Raw genomic sequence first — 20,567 nt, 5'->3', positions numbered from 1 at the left:
CCAGTAATGGGCACTATGATAGGAGTGGTGACACCATCCTCCAGATACCCCTGTGTGATATGAGGTGCCAGTAATGGGCATTATGATAGGAGTGGTGACACCATCCTCCAGATACCCCTGTGTGATATGAGGTGCCAGTAATGGGCACTATGATAGGAGTGGTGGCACCATCCTCCAGATACCCCTGTGTGATATGAGGTGCCAGTAATGGGCAGTATGATAGGAGTGGTGGCACCATTCTCCAGATACCCCTGTGTGATATGAGGTGCCAGTAATGGGCACTATGATAGGAGTGGTGACACCATCCTCCAGATACCCCTGTGTGATATGAGGTGCCAGTAATGGGCACTATGATAGGAGTGGTGACACCATCCTCCAGATACCCCTGTGTGATATGAGGTGCCAGTAATGGGCACTATGATAGGAGTGGTGGCACCATCCTCCAGATACCCCTGTGTGATATGAGGTGCCAGTAATGGGCAGTATAATAGGAGTGGTGAGTGACACCATCCTCCAGATACCCCTGTGTGATATGAGGTGCCAGTAATGGGCACTATGATAGGAGTGGTGGCACCATCCTCCAGATACCCCTGTGTGATATGAGATGCCAGTAATGGGCACTATGATAGGAGTGGTGGCACCATCCTCCAGATACCCCTGTGTGATATGAGGTGCCAGTAATGGGCACTATGATAGGAGTGGTGGCACCATCCTCCAGATACCCCTGTGTGATATGAGATGCCAGTAATGGGCACTATGATAGGAGTGGTGACACCATCCTCCAGATACCCCTGTGTGATATGAGGGGCCAGTAATGGGCACTATGATAGGAGTGGTGACACCATCCTCCAGATACCCCTGTGTGATATGAGGTGCCAGTAATGGGCACTATGATAGGAGTGGTGGCAGCATCCTCCAGATACCCCTGTGTGATATGAGGTGCCAGTAATGGGCACTATGATAGGAGTGGTGGCACCATCCTCCAGATACCCCTGTGTGATATGAGGGGCCAGTAATGGGCACTATGATAGGAGTGGTGACACCATCCTCCAGATACCCCTGTGTGATATGAGGTGCCAGTAATGGGCACTATGATAGGAGTGGTGACACCATCCTCCAGATACCCCTGTGTGATATGAGGTGCCAGTAATGGGCACTATGATAGGAGTGGTGGCAGCATCCTCCAGATACCCCTGTGTGATATGAGGTGCCAGTAATGGGCACTATGATAGGAGTGGTGGCACCATCCTCCAGATACCCCTGTGTGATATGAGGGGCCAGTAATGGGCACTATGATAGTAGTGGTGGCAGCATCCTCCAGATACCCATGTGTGATATGAGGTGCCAGTAATGGGCACTATGATAGGAGTGGTGACACCATCCTCCAGATACCCCTGTGTGATATGAGGTGCCAGTAATGGGCACTATGATAGGAGTGGTGGCACCATCCTCCAGATACCCCTGTGTGATATGAGGTGCCAGTACTGGGCACTATGATAGGAGTGGTGGCACCATCCTCCAGATACCCCTGTGTGATATGAGGTGCCAGTAATGGGCACTATGATAGGAGTGGTGGCACTATCCTCCAGATACCTCTGTGTGATATGAGGTGCCAGTAATGGGCACTATGATAGGAGTGGTGAGTGACACCATCCTCCAGATACCCCTGTGTGATATGAGGTGCCAGTAATGGGCACTATGATAGGAGTGGTGGCACCATCCTCCAGATACCCCTGTGTGATATGAGGTGCCAGTAATGGGCAGTATGATAGGAGTGGTGAGTGACACCATCCTCCAGATACCCCTGTGTGATATGAGGTGCCAGTAATGGGCACTATGATAGGAGTGGTGGCACCATCCTCCAGATACCCCTGTGTGATATGAGGTGCCAGTAATGGGCAGTATGACAGGAGTGGTGACACCATCCTCCAGATACCCCTGTGTGATATGAGGTGCCAGTAATGGGCAGTATGACAGGAGTGGTGACACCATCCTCCAGATACCCCTGTGTGATATGAGGTGCCAGTAATGGGCACTATGATAGGAGTGGTGGCACCATCCTCCAGATACCCCAGTGTGATATGAGGTGCCAGTAATGGGCACTATGATAGGAGTGGTGACACTATCCTCCAGATACCCCTGTGTGATATGAGGTGCCAGTAATGGGCACTATGATAGGAGTGGTGGCAGCATCCTCCAGATACCCCTGTGTGATATGAGGTGCCAGTAATGGGCACTATGATAGGAGTGGTGGCACCATCCTCCAGATACCCCTGTGTGATATGAAGTGCCAGTAATGGGCACTATGATAGGAGTGGTGACAACATCCTCCAGATACCCCTGTGTGATATGAGGTGCCAGTAATAGGCACTATGATAGGAGTGGTGACACCATCCTCCAGATACCCCTGTGTGATATGAGGTGCCAGTAATGGGCACTATGATAGGAGTGGTGACACCATCCTCCAGATACCCCTGTGTGATATGAGGTGCCAGTAATGGGCACTATGATAGGAGTGGTGGCACCATCCTCCAGATACCCCTGTGTGATATGAGGTGCCAGTAATGGGCACTATGATAGGAGTGGTGGCACCATCCTCCAGATACCCCTGTGTGATATGAGGTGCCAGTACTGGGCACTATGATAGGAGTGGTGGCACCATCCTCCAGATACCCCTGTGTGATATGAGGTGCCAGTAATGGGCACTATGATAGGAGTGGTGGCACTATCCTCCAGATACCTCTGTGTGATATGAGGTGCCAGTAATGGGCACTATGATAGGAGTGGTGAGTGACACCATCCTCCAGATACCCCTGTGTGATATGAGGTGCCAGTAATGGGCACTATGATAGGAGTGGTGGCACTATCCTGCAGATACCCCTGTGTGATATGAGGTGCCAGTAATGGGCACTATGATAGGAGTGGTGGCACCATCCTCCAGATACCCCTGTGTGATATGAGGTGCCAGTAATGGGCACTATGATAGGAGTGGTGGCACCATCCTCCAGATACCCCTGTGTGATATGAGGTGCCAGTACTGGGCACTATGATAGGAGTGGTGGCACCATCCTCCAGATACCCCTGTGTGATATGAGGTGCCAGTAATGGGCACTATGATAGGAGTGGTGGCACTATCCTCCAGATACCTCTGTGTGATATGAGGTGCCAGTAATGGGCACTATGATAGGAGTGGTGAGTGACACCATCCTCCAGATACCCCTGTGTGATATGAGGTGCCAGTAATGGGCACTATGATAGGAGTGGTGGCACCATCCTCCAGATACCCCTGTGTGATATGAGGTGCCAGTAATGGGCAGTATGATAGGAGTGGTGAGTGACACCATCCTCCAGATACCCCTGTGTGATATGAGGTGCCAGTAATGGGCACTATGATAGGAGTGGTGGCACCATCCTCCAGATACCCCTGTGTGATATGAGGTGCCAGTAATGGGCAGTATGACAGGAGTGGTGACACCATCCTCCAGATACCCCTGTGTGATATGAGGTGCCAGTAATGGGCAGTATGACAGGAGTGGTGACACCATCCTCCAGATACCCCTGTGTGATATGAGGTGCCAGTAATGGGCACTATGATAGGAGTGGTGGCACCATCCTCCAGATACCCCAGTGTGATATGAGGTGCCAGTAATGGGCACTATGATAGGAGTGGTGACACTATCCTCCAGATACCCCTGTGTGATATGAGGTGCCAGTAATGGGCACTATGATAGGAGTGGTGGCAGCATCCTCCAGATACCCCTGTGTGATATGAGGTGCCAGTAATGGGCACTATGATAGGAGTGGTGGCACCATCCTCCAGATACCCCTGTGTGATATGAAGTGCCAGTAATGGGCACTATGATAGGAGTGGTGACAACATCCTCCAGATACCCCTGTGTGATATGAGGTGCCAGTAATAGGCACTATGATAGGAGTGGTGACACCATCCTCCAGATACCCCTGTGTGATATGAGGTGCCAGTAATGGGCACTATGATAGGAGTGGTGACACCATCCTCCAGATACCCCTGTGTGATATGAGGTGCCAGTAATGGGCACTATGATAGGAGTGGTGGCACCATCCTCCAGATACCCCTGTGTGATATGAGGTGCCAGTAATGGGCACTATGATAGGAGTGGTGGCACCATCCTCCAGATACCCCTGTGTGATATGAGGTGCCAGTAATGGGCACTATGATAGGAGTGGTGACACCATCCTCCAGATACCCCTGTGTGATATGAGGTGCCAGTAATGGGCACTATGATAGGAGTGGTGAGTGACACCATCCTCCAGATACCCCTGTGTGATATGAGGTGCCAGTAATGGGCACTATGATAGGAGTGGTGGCACCATCCTCCAGATACCCCTGTGTGATATGAGGTGCCAGTAATGGGCAGTATGACAGGAGTGGTGACACCATCCTCCAGATACCCCTGTGTGATATGAGGTGCCAGTAATGGGCACTATGATAGGAGTGGTGGCACCATCCTCCAGATACCCCAGTGTGATATGAGGTGCCAGTAATGGGCACTATGATAGGAGTGGTGACACTATCCTCCAGATACCCCTGTGTGATATGAGGTGCCAGTAATGGGCACTATGATAGGAGTGGTGACAACATCCTCCAGATACCCCTGTGTGATATGAGGTGCCAGTAATAGGCACTATGATAGGAGTGGTGACACCATCCTCCAGATACCCCTGTGTGATATGAGGTGCCAGTAATGGGCACTATGATAGGAGTGGTGACACCATCCTCCAGATACCCCTGTGTGATATGAGGTGCCAGTAATGGGCACTATGATAGGAGTGGTGAGTGACACCATCCTCCAGATACCCCTGTGTGATATGAGGTGCCAGTAATGGGCACTATGATAGGAGTGGTGAGTGACACCATCCTCCAGATACCCCTGTGTGATATGAGGTGCCAGTAATGGGCACTATGATAGGAGTGGTGGCACCATCCTCCAGATACCCCTGTGTGATATGAGGTGCCAGTAATGGGCAGTATGACAGGAGTGGTGACACCATCCTCCAGATACCCCTGTGTGATATGAGGTGCCAGTAATGGGCACTATGATAGGAGTGGTGGCACCATCCTCCAGATACCCCAGTGTGATATGAGGTGCCAGTAATGGGCACTATGATAGGAGTGGTGACACTATCCTCCAGATACCCCTGTGTGATATGAGGTGCCAGTAATGGGCACTATGATAGGAGTGGTGACAACATCCTCCAGATACCCCTGTGTGATATGAGGTGCCAGTAATAGGCACTATGATAGGAGTGGTGACACCATCCTCCAGATACCCCTGTGTGATATGAGGTGCCAGTAATGGGCACTATGATAGGAGTGGTGACACCATCCTCCAGATACCCCTGTGTGATATGAGGTGCCAGTAATGGGCACTATGATAGGAGTGGTGAGTGACACCATCCTCCAGATACCCCTGTGTGATATGAGGTGCCAGTAATGGGCACTATGATAGGAGTGGTGGCACCATCCTCCAGATACCCCTGTGTGATATGAGGTGCCAGTAATGGGCAGTATGACAGGAGTGGTGACACCATCCTCCAGATACCCCTGTGTGATATGAGGTGCCAGTAATGGGCACTATGATAGGAGTGGTGGCACCATCCTCCAGATACCCCAGTGTGATATGAGGTGCCAGTAATGGGCACTATGATAGGAGTGGTGACACCATCCTCCAGATACCCCTGTGTGATATGAGGTGCCAGTAATGGGCACTATGATAGGAGTGGTGGCAGCATCCTCCAGATACCCCTGTGTGATATGAGGTGCCAGTAATGGGCACTATGATAGGAGTGGTGGCACCATCCTCCAGATACCCCTGTGTGATATGAAGTGCCAGTAATGGGCACTATGATAGGAGTGGTGACAACATCCTCCAGATACCCCTGTGTGATATGAGGTGCCAGTAATAGGCACTATGATAGGAGTGGTGACACCATCCTCCAGATACCCCTGTGTGATATGAGGTGCCAGTAATGGGCACTATGATAGGAGTGGTGACACCATCCTCCAGATACCCCTGTGTGATATGAGGTGCCAGTAATGGGCACTATGATAGGAGTGGTGGCACCATCCTCCAGATACCCCTGTGTGATATGAGGTGCCAGTAATGGGCACTATGATAGGAGTGGTGACACCATCCTCCAGATACCCCTGTGTGATATGAGGTGCCAGTAATGGGCACTATGATAGGAGTGGTGACACCATCCTCCAGATACCCCTGTGTGATATGAGGTGCCAGTAATGGGCACTATGATAGGAGTGGTGGCACCATCCTCCAGATACCCCTGTGTGATATGAGGTGCCAGTAATGGGCACTATGATAGGAGTGGTGACACCATCCTCCAGATACCCCTGTGTGATATGAGGTGCCAGTAATGGGCACTATGATAGGAGTGGTGACACCATCCTCCAGATACCCCTGTGTGATATGAGGTGCCAGTAATGGGCACTATGATAGGAGTGGTGACACCATCCTCCAGATACCCCTGTGTGATATGAGGTGCCAGTAATGGGCACTATGATAGGAGTGGTGACACCATCCTCCAGATACCCCTGTGTGATATGAGGTGCCAGTAATGGGCACTATGATAGGAGTGGTGACACCATCCTCCAGATACCCCTGTGTGATATGAGGTGCCAGTAATGGGCACTATGATAGGAGTGGTGACACCATCCTCCAGATACCCCTGTGTGATATGAGGTGCCAGTAATGGGCACTATGATAGGAGTGGTGACACCATCCTCCAGATACCCGTGTGATATGAGGTGCCAGTAATGGGCACTATGATAGGAGTGGTGGCACCATCCTCCAGATACCCCTGTGTGATATGAGGTGCCAGTAATGGGCACTATGATAGGAGTGGTGACACCATCCTCCAGATACCCCTGTGTGATATGAGGTGCCAGTAATGGGCACTATGATAGGAGTGGTGACACCATCCTCCAGATACCCCTGTGTGATATGAGGTGCCAGTAATGGGCACTATGATAGGAGTGGTGAGTGACACCATCCTCCAGATACCCCTGTGTGATATGAGGTGCCAGTAATGGGCAGTATGACAGGAGTGGTGACACCATCCTCCAGATACCCCTGTGTGATATGAGGTGCCAGTAATGGGCACTATGATAGGAGTGGTGGCACCATCCTCCAGATACCCCAGTGTGATATGAGGTGCCAGTAATGGGCACTATGATAGGAGTGGTGACACCATCCTCCAGATACCCCTGTGTGATATGAGGTGCCAGTAATGGGCACTATGATAGGAGTGGTGGCAGCATCCTCCAGATACCCCTGTGTGATATGAGGTGCCAGTAATGGGCACTATGATAGGAGTGGTGGCACCATCCTCCAGATACCCCTGTGTGATATGAGGTGCCAGTAATGGGCACTATGATAGGAGTGGTGACAACATCCTCCAGATACCCCTGTGTGATATGAGGTGCCAGTAATATACACTATGATAGGAGTGGTGACACCATCCTCCAGATACCCCTGTGTGATATGAGGTGCCAGTAATGGGCACTATGATAGGAGTGGTGACACCATCCTCCAGATACCCCTGTGTGATATGAGGTGCCAGTAATGGGCACTATGATAGGAGTGGTGGCACCATCCTCCAGATACCCCTGTGTGATATGAGGTGCCAGTAATGGGCACTATGATAGGAGTGGTGACACCATCCTCCAGATACCCCTGTGTGATATGAGGTGCCAGTAATGGGCACTATGATAGGAGTGGTGACACCATCCTCCAGATACCCCTGTGTGATATGAGGTGCCAGTAATGGGCACTATGATAGGAGTGGTGGCACCATCCTCCAGATACCCCTGTGTGATATGAGGTGCCAGTAATGGGCACTATGATAGGAGTGGTGACACCATCCTCCAGATACCCCTGTGTGATATGAGGTGCCAGTAATGGGCACTATGATAGGAGTGGTGACACCATCCTCCAGATACCCCTGTGTGATATGAGGTGCCAGTAATGGGCACTATGATAGGAGTGGTGACACCATCCTCCAGATACCCCTGTGTGATATGAGGTGCCAGTAATGGGCACTATGATAGGAGTGGTGACACCATCCTCCAGATACCCCTGTGTGATATGAGGTGCCAGTAATGGGCACTATGATAGGAGTGGTGACACCATCCTCCAGATACCCCTGTGTGATATGAGGTGCCAGTAATGGGCACTATGATAGGAGTGGTGACACCATCCTCCAGATACCCCTGTGTGATATGAGGTGCCAGTAATGGGCACTATGATAGGAGTGGTGACACCATCCTCCAGATACCCGTGTGATATGAGGTGCCAGTAATGGGCACTATGATAGGAGTGGTGACACCATCCTCCAGATACCCCTGTGTGATATGAGGTGCCAGTAATGGGCACTATGATAGGAGTGGTGGCACCATCCTCCAGATACCCCTGTGTGATATGAGGGGCCAGTAATGGGCACTATGATAGAAGTGGTGACACCATCCTCCAGATACCCCTGTGTGATATGAGGTGCCAGTAATGGGCACTATGATAGGAGTGGTGGCAGCATCCTCCAGATACCCCTGTGTGATATGAGGTGCCAGTAATGGGCACTATGATAGGAGTGGGGGCACCATCCTCCAGATACCCCTGTGTGATATGAGGTGCCAGTAATGGGCAGTATGACAGGAGTGGTGACACCATCCTCCAGATACCCCTGTGTGATATGAGGTGCCAGTAATGGGCACTATGATAGGAGTGGTGGCACCATCCTCCAGATACCCCAGTGTGATATGAGGTGCCAGTAATGGGCACTATGATAGGAGTGGTGACCCTATCCTCCAGATACCCCTGTGTGATATGAGGTGCCAGTAATGGGCACTATGATAGGAGTGGTGGCAGCATCCTCCAGATACCCCTGTGTGATATGAGGTGCCAGTAATGGGCACTATGATAGGAGTGGTGTCACCATCCTCCAGATACCCCTGTGTGATATGAGGTGCCAGTAATGGGCACTATGATAGGAGTGGTGCCACCATCCTCCAGATACCCCTGTGTGATATGAGGGGCCAGAAATGGGCACTATGATAGGAGTGGTGACACCATCCTCCAGATACCCCTGTGTGATATGAGGTGCCAGTAATGGGCACTATGATAGGAGTGGTGACACCATCCTCCAGATACCCCTGTGTGATATGAGGTGCCAGTAATGGGCACTATGATAGGAGTGGTGGCACCATCCTCCAGATACCCCTGTGTGATATGAGGTGCCAGTAATGGGCACTATGATAGGAGTGGTGACACCATCCTCCAGATACCCCTGTGTGATATGAGGTGCCAGTAATGGGCACTATGATAGGAGTGGTGACACCATCCTCCAGATACCCCTGTGTGATATGAGGTGCCAGTAATGGAGCTGGGAAAAAAGGGCGCATGCCGCTAGTGGACAAAAAGGGCGCCGCCATTCACTCCCATAATAAATAGCGTTTAATGGGCGCCGGGTAGGAAAAAAGGGCGCCGGAGCTAAATAAAGTTTATAAACGGCGCCAGGAGCTAAATAAAGTTTACAAACGGCGCCCGGAGCTGTTTAATGATTTATAACTGAACTTGTGGTGATTTACGTTTATAAAATGCACCCGTGCCGAATAACGTTTATGAAAATACTAAACATATTTATCTTATTTAAATAATTAAAACATTATTTAAAGTTTTATCCCTTACTGTTTGTAAAACATTATTATTCACAAAATAAAGCGATCAGTACGTAACGTAAATTGCAAAATATTTTTTTAATCCACAATTAGTAAAACATAATTATCCACATAATAAAGGGGGGTCTTAGGTTTAGGCACCAACAGGGGGGTCTTAGGTTTAGGCACCAACAGGGGGGTCTTAGGTTTAGGCATTAACAGGGGGGTCTTAGGTTTAGGCATTAACAGGGGGGTCTTAGGTTTAGGCACCAACAGGGGGGTCTTAGGTTTAGGCACCAACAGGGGGGTCTTAGGTTTAGGCACCAACAGGGGGGTCTTAGGTTTAGGCACCAAGAGGGGGGTCTAGGGGTTAGGGGTAGGTACAGGGAGGGTTACTTAGGCACCAACAGGGGGGTCTTAGGTTTAGGCACCAACAGGGGGGTCTTAGGTTTAGGCACCAACAGGGGGGTCTTAGGTTTAGGCACCAACAGGGGGGTCTTAGGTTTAGGCACCAACAGGGGGGTCTTAGGTTTAGGCACCAACAGGGGAGTCTAGGGGTTAGGGATAGGTACAGGTAGGGTTCTGTGTAAGAGTAGGCTTAGGTATAGTTTTAGTAAAATTTTAGTAATAATTACTAATGTATTACAACACTTATTACGAACGTAGTTATATTTATATCATCTTTATAAACAATATTTTCAGATTTTATTATAAGAACAAACCATAAATGACGGTTATTCACAATAATATACAATTATAACAATTAAACATATATTATTGGTTTTTTTATAAACGTAATTATAAGTTTAACTTTTGAAACAGGGAAGATTAACGTTTTCACAATTTCCGATTTCATAGACATTATTTAATGATTTATAATTTTGTTAAACATTATTTGTAAACGAAATATAGCACACTATATTTATAAACCCTATTAATGATTAATTATTATTTAGAGTTTACACCCCGCGCCCTTTTTGTCCAGGCGCCCTTTTTGTACGTACGCGCCAGTAATGGGCACTATGATAGGAGTGGTGACACCATCCTCCAGATACCCCTGTGTGATATGAGGTGCCAGTAATGGGCACTATGATAGGAGTGGTGGCACCATCCTCCAGATACCCCTGTGTGATATGAGGTGCCAGTAATGGGCACTATGATAGGAGTGGTGGCACCATCCTCCAGATACCCCTGTGTGATATGAGGTGCCAGTAATGGGCACTATGATAGGAGTGGTGACACCATCCTCCAGATACCCCTGTGTGATATGAGGTGCCAGTAATGGGCACTATGATAGGAGTGGTGACACCATCCTCCAGATACCCCTGTGTGATATGAGGTGCCAGTAATGGGCACTATGATAGGAGTGGTGACACCATCCTCCAGATACCCCTGTGTGATATGAGGTGCCACTAATGGGCACTATGATAGAAGTGGTGACACCATCCTCCAGATACCCCAGTGTGATATGAGGTGCCAGTAATGGGCACTATGATAGGAGTGGTGACACCATCCTCCAGATACCCCTGTGTGATATGAGGTGCCAGTAATGGGCACTATGATAGGAGTGGTGACACCATCCTCCAGATACCCCTGTGTGATATGAGGTGCCAGTAATGGGCACTATGATAGGAGTGGTGACACCATCCTCCAGATACCCCTGTGTGATATGAGGTGCCAGTAATGGGCACTATGATAGGAGTGGTGGCAGCATCCTCCAGATACCCCTGTGTGATATGAGGTGCCAGTAATGGGCACTATGATAGGAGTGGTGGCACCATCCTCCAGATACCCCTGTGTGATATGAGGTGCCAGTAATGGGCACTATGATAGGAGTGGTGGCACCATCCTCCAGATACCCCTGTGTGATATGAGGTGCCAGTAATGGGCACTATGATAGGAGTGGTGACAACATCCTCCAGATACCCCTGTGTGATATGAGGTGCCAGTAATAGGCACTATGATAGGAGTGGTGACACCATCCTCCAGATACCCCTGTGTGATATGAGGTGCCAGTAATGGGCACTATGATAGGAGTGGTGACACCATCCTCCAGATACCCCTGTGTGATATGAGGTGCCAGTAATGGGCACTATGATAGGAGTGGTGGCACCATCCTCCAGATACCCCTGTGTGATATGAGGTGCCAGTAATGGGCACTATGATAGGAGTGGTGACACCATCCTCCAGATACCCCTGTGTGATATGAGGTGCCAGTAATGGGCACTATGATAGGAGTGGTGACACCATCCTCCAGATACCCCTGTGTGATATGAGGTGCCAGTAATGGGCACTATGATAGGAGTGGTGGCACCATCCTCCAGATACCCCCGTGTGATATGAGGTGCCAGTAATGGGCACTATGATAGGAGTGGTGGCAGCATCCTCCAGATACCCCTGTGTGATATGAGGTGCCAGTAATGGGCACTATGATAGGAGTGGTGGCAGCATCCTCCAGATACCCCTGTGTGATATGAGGTGCCAGTAATGGGCACTATGATAGGAGTGGTGGCACCATCCTCCAGATACCCCTGTGTGATATGAGGTGCCAGTAATGGGCACTATGATAGGAGTGGTGGCACCATCCTCCAGATACCCCTGTGTGATATGAGGTGCCAGTAATGGGCACTATGATAGGAGTGGTGACAACATCCTCCAGATACCCCTGTGTGATATGAGGTGCCAGTAATGGGCACTATGATAGGAGTGGTGACACCATCCTCCAGATACCCCTGTGTGATATGAGGTGCCAGTAATGGGCACTATGATAGGAGTGGTGGCACCATCCTCCAGATACCCCTGTGTGATATGAGGTGCCAGTAATGGGCACTATGATAGGAGTGGTGACACCATCCTCCAGATACCCCTGTGTGATATGAGGTGCCAGTAATGGGCACTATGATAGGAGTGGTGACACCATCCTCCAGATACCCCTGTGTGATATGAGGTGCCAGTAATGGGCACTATGATAGGAGTGGTGGCACCATCCTCCAGATACCCCTGTGTGATATGAGGTGCCAGTAATGGGCACTATGATAGGAGTGGTGACACCATCCTCCAGATACCCCTGTGTGATATGAGGTGCCAGTAATGGGCACTATGATAGGAGTGGTGACACCATCCTCCAGATACCCCTGTGTGATATGAGGTGCCAGAAATGGGCACTATGATAGGAGTGGTGACACCATCCTCCAGATACCCCTGTGTGATATGAGGTGCCAGTAATGGGCACTATGATAGGAGTGGTGACACCATCCTCCAGATACCCCTGTGTGATATGAGGTGCCAGTAATGGGCACTATGATAGGAGTGGTGACACCATCCTCCAGATACCCGTGTGTGATATGAGGTGCCAGTAATGGGCACTATGATAGGAGTGGTGACACCATCCTCCAGATACCCCTGTGTGATATGAGGGGCCAGAAATGGGCACTATGATAGGAGTGGTGACACCATCCTCCAGATACCCCTGTGTGATATGAGGTGCCAGTAATGGGCACTATGATAGGAGTGGTGACACCATCCTCCAGATACCCCTGTGTGATATGAGGTGCCAGTAATGGGCACTATGATAGGAGTGGTGACACCATCCTCCAGATACCCCTGTGTGATATGAGGTGCCAGTAATGGGCACTATGATAGGAGTGGTGACACCATCCTCCAGATACCCCTGTGTGATATGAGGTGCCAGTAATGGGCATTATGATAGGAGTGGTGACACCATCCTCCAGATACCCCTGTGTGATATGAGGTGCCAGTAATGGGCACTATGATAGGAGTGGTGGCACCATCCTCCAGATACCCCTGTGTGATATGAGGTGCCAGTAATGGGCAGTATGATAGGAGTGGTGGCACCATTCTCCAGATACCCCTGTGTGATATGAGGTGCCAGTAATGGGCACTATGATAGGAGTGGTGACACCATCCTCCAGATACCCCTGTGTGATATGAGGTGCCAGTAATGGGCACTATGATAGGAGTGGTGACACCATCCTCCAGATACCCCTGTGTGATATGAGGTGCCAGTAATGGGCACTATGATAGGAGTGGTGGCACCATCCTCCAGATACCCCTGTGTGATATGAGGTGCCAGTAATGGGCAGTATAATAGGAGTGGTGAGTGACACCATCCTCCAGATACCCCTGTGTGATATGAGGTGCCAGTAATGGGCACTATGATAGGAGTGGTGGCACCATCCTCCAGATACCCCTGTGTGATATGAGATGCCAGTAATGGGCACTATGATAGGAGTGGTGGCACCATCCTCCAGATACCCCTGTGTGATATGAGGTGCCAGTAATGGGCACTATGATAGGAGTGGTGGCACCATCCTCCAGATACCCCTGTGTGATATGAGATGCCAGTAATGGGCACTATGATAGGAGTGGTGACACCATCCTCCAGATACCCCTGTGTGATATGAGGGGCCAGTAATGGGCACTATGATAGGAGTGGTGACACCATCCTCCAGATACCCCTGTGTGATATGAGGTGCCAGTAATGGGCACTATGATAGGAGTGGTGGCAGCATCCTCCAGATACCCCTGTGTGATATGAGGTGCCAGTAATGGGCACTATGATAGGAGTGGTGGCACCATCCTCCAGATACCCCTGTGTGATATGAGGGGCCAGTAATGGGCACTATGATAGGAGTGGTGACACCATCCTCCAGATACCCCTGTGTGATATGAGGTGCCAGTAATGGGCACTATGATAGGAGTGGTGACACCATCCTCCAGATACCCCTGTGTGATATGAGGTGCCAGTAATGGGCACTATGATAGGAGTGGTGGCAGCATCCTCCAGATACCCCTGTGTGATATGAGGTGCCAGTAATGGGCACTATGATAGGAGTGGTGGCACCATCCTCCAGATACCCCTGTGTGATATGAGGGGCCAGTAATGGGCACTATGATAGTAGTGGTGGCAGCATCCTCCAGATACCCATGTGTGATATGAGGTGCCAGTAATGGGCACTATGATAGGAGTGGTGACACCATCCTCCAGATACCCCTGTGTGATATGAGGTGCCAGTAATGGGCACTATGATAGGAGTGGTGGCACCATCCTCCAGATACCCCTGTGTGATATGAGGTGCCAGTAATGGGCACTATGACAGAAGTGGTGACACCATCCTCCAGATACCCCTGTGTGATATGAGGTGCCAGTAATGGGCACTATGATAGGAGTGGTGGCACCATCCTCCAGATACCCCTGTGTGATATGAGGTGCCAGTAATGGGCACTATGATAGGAGTGGTGACACCATCCTCCAGATACCCCTGTGTGATATGAGGTGCCAGTAATGGGCACTATGATAGGAGTGGTGAGTGACACCATCCTCCAGATACCCCTGTGTGATATGAGGTGCCAGTAATGGGCACTATGATAGGAGTGGTGGCACCATCCTCCAGATACCCCTGTGTGATATGAGGTGCCAGTAATGGGCTCTATGATAGGAGTGGTGACACCATCCTCCAGATACCCCTGTGTGATATGAGGTGCCAGTAATGGGCACTATGATAGGAGTGGTGACACCATCCTCCAGATACCCCTGTGTGATATGAGGTGCCAGTAATGGGCACTATGATAGAAGTGGTGACACCATCCTCCAGATACCCCTGTGTGATATGAGGTGCCAGTAATGGGCTATATGATAGGAGTGGTGGCACCATCCTCCAGATACCCCTGTGTGATATGAGGTGCCAGTAATGGGCACTATGATAGGAGTGGTGACACCATCCTCCAGATACCCCTGTGTGATATGAGGTGCCAGTAATGGGCACTATGATAGGAGTGGTGGCACCATCCTCCAGATACCCCTGTGTGATATGAGGTGCCAGTAATGGGCACTATGATAGGAGTGGTGAGTGACACCATCCTCCAGATACCCCAGTGTGATATGAGGTGCTAGTAATGGGCACTATGATAGGAGTGGTGGCACCATCCTCCAGATACCCCTGTGTGATATGAGGTGCCAGTAATGGGCAGTATGATAGGAGTGGTGGCACCATTCTCCAGATACCCCTGTGTGATATGAGGTGCCAGTAATGGGCACTATGATAGGAGTGGTGACACCATCCTCCAGATACCCCTGTGTGATATGAGGTGCCAGTAATGGGCACTATGATAGGAGTGGTGACACCATCCTCCAGATACCCCTGTGTGATATGAGGTGCCAGTAATGGGCACTATGATAGGAGTGGTGGCACCATCCTCCAGATACCCCTGTGTGATATGAGGTGCCAGTAATGGGCACTATGATAGGAGTGGTGACACCATCCTCCAGATACCCCTGTGTGATATGAGGTGCCAGTAATGGGCACTATGATAGGAGTGGTGAGTGACACCATCCTCCAGATACCCCTGTGTGATATGAGGTGCCAGTAATGGGCACTATGATAGGAGTGGTGGCACCATCCTCTAGATACCCCTGTGTGATATGAGGTGCCAGTAATGGGCACTATGATAGGAGTGGTGGCACCACCCTCCAGATACCCCTGTGTGATATGAGGTGCCAGTAATGGGCACTATGATAGGAGTGGTGACACCATCCTCCAGATACCCCTGTGTGATATGAGGTGCCAGTAATGGGCACTATGATAGGAGTGGTGAGTGACACCATCCTCCAGATACCCTTGTGTGATATGAGGTGCCAGTAATGGGCACTATGATAGGAGTGGTGGCACCATCCTCCAGATACCCCTGTGTGATATGAGGTGCCAGTAATGGGCACTATGATAGGAGTGGTGGCACCATCCTCCAGATACCCCTGTGTGATATGAGGTGCCAGTAATGGGCACTATGATAGGAGTGGTGACACCATCCTCCAGATACCCCTGTGTGATATGAGGTGCCAGTAATAGGCACTATGACAGGAATCCTGGCACCATCCTCCAGATACCCCTGTGTGATATGAGGGGCCAGTAATGGGCACTATGATAGGAGTGGTGACACCATCCTCCAGATACCCCTGTGTGATATGAGGTGCCAGTAATGGGCACTATGACAGGAATCCTGGCACCATCCTCCAGATACCCCTGTGTGATATGAGGTGCCAGTAATGGGCACTATGATAGGAGTGGTGACACCATCCTCCAGATACCCCTGTGTGATATGAGGTGCCAGTAATGGGCACTATGACAGGAATCCTGGCACCATCCTCCAGATACCCCTGTGTGATATGAGGTGCCAGTAATGGGCACTATGATAGGAGTGGTGGCACCATCCTCCAGATACCCCTGTGTGATATGAGGGGCCAGTAATGGGCACTATGATAGGAGTGGTGGCAGCATCCTCCAGATACCCCTGTGTGATATGAGGTGCCAGTAATGGGCACTATGATAGGAGTGGTGGCACTATCCTCCAGATACCCCTGTGTGATATGAGGGGCCAGTAATGGGCACTATGACAGGAGTCCTGGCACCATCCTCCAGATACCCCTGTGTGATATGAGGTGCCAGTAATGGGCACTATGATAGGAGTGGTGGCACTATCCTCCAGATACCCCTGTGTGATATGAGGGGCCAGTAATGGGCACTATGATAGGAGTGGTGGCACCATCCTCCAGATACCCCTGTGTGATATGAGGTGCCAGTAATGGGCACTATGATAGGAGTGGTGGCACCATCCTCCAGCCTCCTCAGTATACATGTACGGATTCTGGACCTTCGGGCTCTGTGTGTAACCATCTCATGTTCCTTCCCTTCTGGTGCCTCTGTGGTTTATGTGTCTTTTTCATGGCATGTTTCTGTTTCTCATGTGACAGGTGGTTAACACGGGAGCCTTACATCGACCCCAACAGGATCAGCATATTTGGGAAGGTAATGGTCAGTGGTGCAGGATGTGTGTTGTGATGGCTCCAGCTGTGATCTTCTAGAAAGCTGCTACTCCAGCCATCAGCTGGCTTGGTTCCTTGGATCTCCTCATATACTGACATTCAAACCCCACAGAAACTCCTGAGTGAGCCTTATGGTGTGAAAAACAGAACCATACAAGCCTAATGGAAGCACAAGTGTGCACATGACTGGTGGAAGGATGAGTGTGTACATGTCTGGTGGAAGGATGAGTGTGTATTCCTGGTGGGAGGAAGAGTGTGCACATGCCTGATGGAAGGAGGAGTGTGCACATGCCTGATGGAAGGGCAAGTGTGCACATGCCCAGTGGAAGGACGAGTGTGTGCATGCCTGATGGAAGGAGGAGTGTGCACATGCCCAGTGGAAGGACGAGTGTGTGCATGCCTGATGGAAGGAGTGTGCACATGCCCAGTGGAAGGATGAGTGTGCACATGCCTGATGGAAGGAGGAATGTGCACATGCCCAGTGGTAGGAGGAGTGTGCACATGCCCGATGGAAGGATGAGTGTGCACATGCCCAGTGGAAGGATGAGTGTGCACATGCCCAGTGGAAGGATGAGTGTGCGCATGCCCAGTGGAAGGATGAGTGTGTATCCCTGGTGGAAGGATGAGTGTGCGCATGCCCAGTGGAAGGATGAGTGTGCACATGCCCAGTGGAAGGATGAGTGTGCGCATGCCCAGTGGAAGGAGTGTGCACATGCCTGATGGAAGGATGAGTGTGTATCCCTGATGGAAGGATGAGTGTGTATCCCTGGTGGAAGGATGAGTGTGCGCATGCCCAGTGGAAGGATGAGTGTGCACATGCCCAGTGGAAGGATGAGTGTGCGCATGCCCAGTGGAAGGATGAGTGTGCGCATGCCTGGTGGAAGGATGAGTGTGTGCATGCCCAGTGGAAGGATGAGTGTGCGCATGCCTGGTGGAAGGATGAGTGTGTGCATGCCCAGTGGAAGGATGAGTGTGCGCATGCCTGGTGGAAGGATGAGTGTGTGCATGCCCAGTGGAAGGATGAGTGTGCGCATGCCTGGTGGAAGGATGAGTGTGCGCATGCCCAGTGGAAGGATGAGTGTGCACATGCCCAGTGGAAGGATGAGTGTGCGCATGCCCAGTGGAAGGATGAGTGTGCACATGCCCAGTGGAAGGATGAGTGTGCGCATGCCCAGTGGAAGGATGAGTGTGCGCATGCCCAGTGGAAGGATGAGTGTGCGCATGCCCAGTGGAAGGATGAGTGTGCACATGCCCAGTGGAAGGATGAGTGTGCGCATGCCCAGTGGAAGGATGAGTGTGCGCATGCCTGGTGGAAGGATGAGTGTGTGCATGCCCAGTGGAAGGATGAGTGTGCGCATGCCTGGTGGAAGGATGAGTGTGTGCATGCCCAGTGGAAGGATGAGTGTGCGCATGCCTGGTGGAAGGATGAGTGTGCGCATGCCCAGTGGAAGGATGAGTGTGCGCATGCCCAGTGGAAGGATGAGTGTGCGCATGCCCAGTGGAAGGATGAGTGTGTATCCCTGGTGGAAGGATGAGTGTGCACATGCCCAGTGGAAGGATGAGTGTGCACATGCCCAGTGGAAGGATGAGTGTGTATCCCTGGTGGAAGGATGAGTGTGCACATGCCCAGTGGAAGGATGAGTGTGTATCCCTGGTGGAAGGATGAGTGTGCACATGCCCAGTGGAAGGATGAGTGTGTATCCCTGGTGGAAGGATGAGTGTGCACATGCCCAGTGGAAGGATGAGTGTGTGCATGCCCAGTGGAAGGATGAGTGTGTATCCCTGGTGGAAGGATGAGTGTGCGCATGCCCAGTGGAAGGATGAGTGTGTATCCCTGGTGGAAGGATGAGTGTGCACATGCCCAGTGGAAGGATGAGTGTGCGCATGCCCAGTGGAAGGATGAGTGTGTATCCCTGGTGGAAGGATGAGTGTGCACATGCCCAGTGGAAGGATGAGTGTGCACATGCCCAGTGGAAGGATGAGTGTGTATCCCTGGTGGAAGGATGAGTGTGCACATGCCCAGTGGAAGGATGAGTGTGCGCATGCCCAGTGGAAGGATGAGTGTGTATCCCTGTTGGAAGGATGAGTGTGCGCATGCCCAGTGGAAGGATGAGTGTGCGCATGCCCAGTGGAAGGATGAGTGTGTATCCCTGGTGGAAGGATGAGTGTGCGCATGCCCAGTGGAAGGATGAGTGTGTATCCCTGGTGGAAGGATGAGTGTGCGCATGCCCAGTGGAAGGCAGAGTGTGCGCATGCCCAGTGGAAGGATGAGTGTGTGTCCCTGGTGGAAGGATGAGTGTGCGCATGCCCAGTGGAAGGATGAGTGTGTATCCCTGGTGGAAGGATGAGTGTGCGCATGCCCAGTGGAAGGATGAGTGTGCGCATGCCCAGTGGAAGGATGAGTGTGCGCATTCCCAGTGGAAGGATGAGTGTGTATCCCTGGTGGAAGGATGAGTGTGCACATGCCCAGTGGAAGGATGAGTGTGCGCATGCCCAGTGGAAGGATGAGTGTGTATCCCTGGTGGAAGGATGAGTGTGCACATGCCCAGTGGAAGGATGAGTGTGCACATGCCCAGTGGAAGGATGAGTGTGCGCATGCCCAGTGGAAGGATGAGTGTGCACATGCCCAGTGGAAGGATGAGTGTGCGCATGCCCAGTGGAAGGATGAGTGTGTATCCCTGGTGGAAGGATGAGTGTGCGCATGCCCAGTGGAAGGATGAGTGTGTATCCCTGGTGGAAGGATGAGTGTGCGCATGCCCAGTGGAAGGATGAGTGTGCGTATGCCCAGTGGAAGGATGAGTGTGCGCATGCCCAGTGGAAGGATGAGTGTGTGTATCCCTGGTGGAAGGATGAGTGTGCGCATGCCCAGTGGAAGGCAGAGTGTGTGTATCCCTGGTGGAAGGAAGAGTGTGTATCCCTGGTGGAAGGATGAGTGTGCACATGCCCAGTGGAAGGATGAGTGTGTGTATCCCTGGTGGAAGGATGAGTGTGCGCATGCCCAGTGGAAGGATGAGTGTGTGT

The 20,567-nt window shown here is 51.0% G+C and overlaps 1 protein-coding gene across 1 annotated transcript in view; it reads left to right on the top strand.

Annotated features, from left to right (window-relative positions):
- The window catches only part of DPP10 (dipeptidyl peptidase like 10), a 647,445-nt gene that overhangs the window by 532,552 nt on the left and 94,326 nt on the right, over positions 1-20,567 (top strand). The window contains exon 21 of the mRNA XM_068247444.1: positions 17,475-17,529. Within this exon, the coding sequence (XP_068103545.1) occupies positions 17,475-17,529 (55 nt within the window). The remainder of the gene's footprint in view (positions 1-17,474; positions 17,530-20,567) is intronic.

Source organism: Hyperolius riggenbachi, chromosome 7 (assembly GCF_040937935.1).
Source record: "Hyperolius riggenbachi isolate aHypRig1 chromosome 7, aHypRig1.pri, whole genome shotgun sequence".
Lineage (NCBI taxonomy): Eukaryota > Metazoa > Chordata > Amphibia > Anura > Hyperoliidae > Hyperolius > Hyperolius riggenbachi.
Note: the sequence above shows the minus strand (reverse complement) of the source record. Positions and strands in the feature narration are given on the sequence as shown.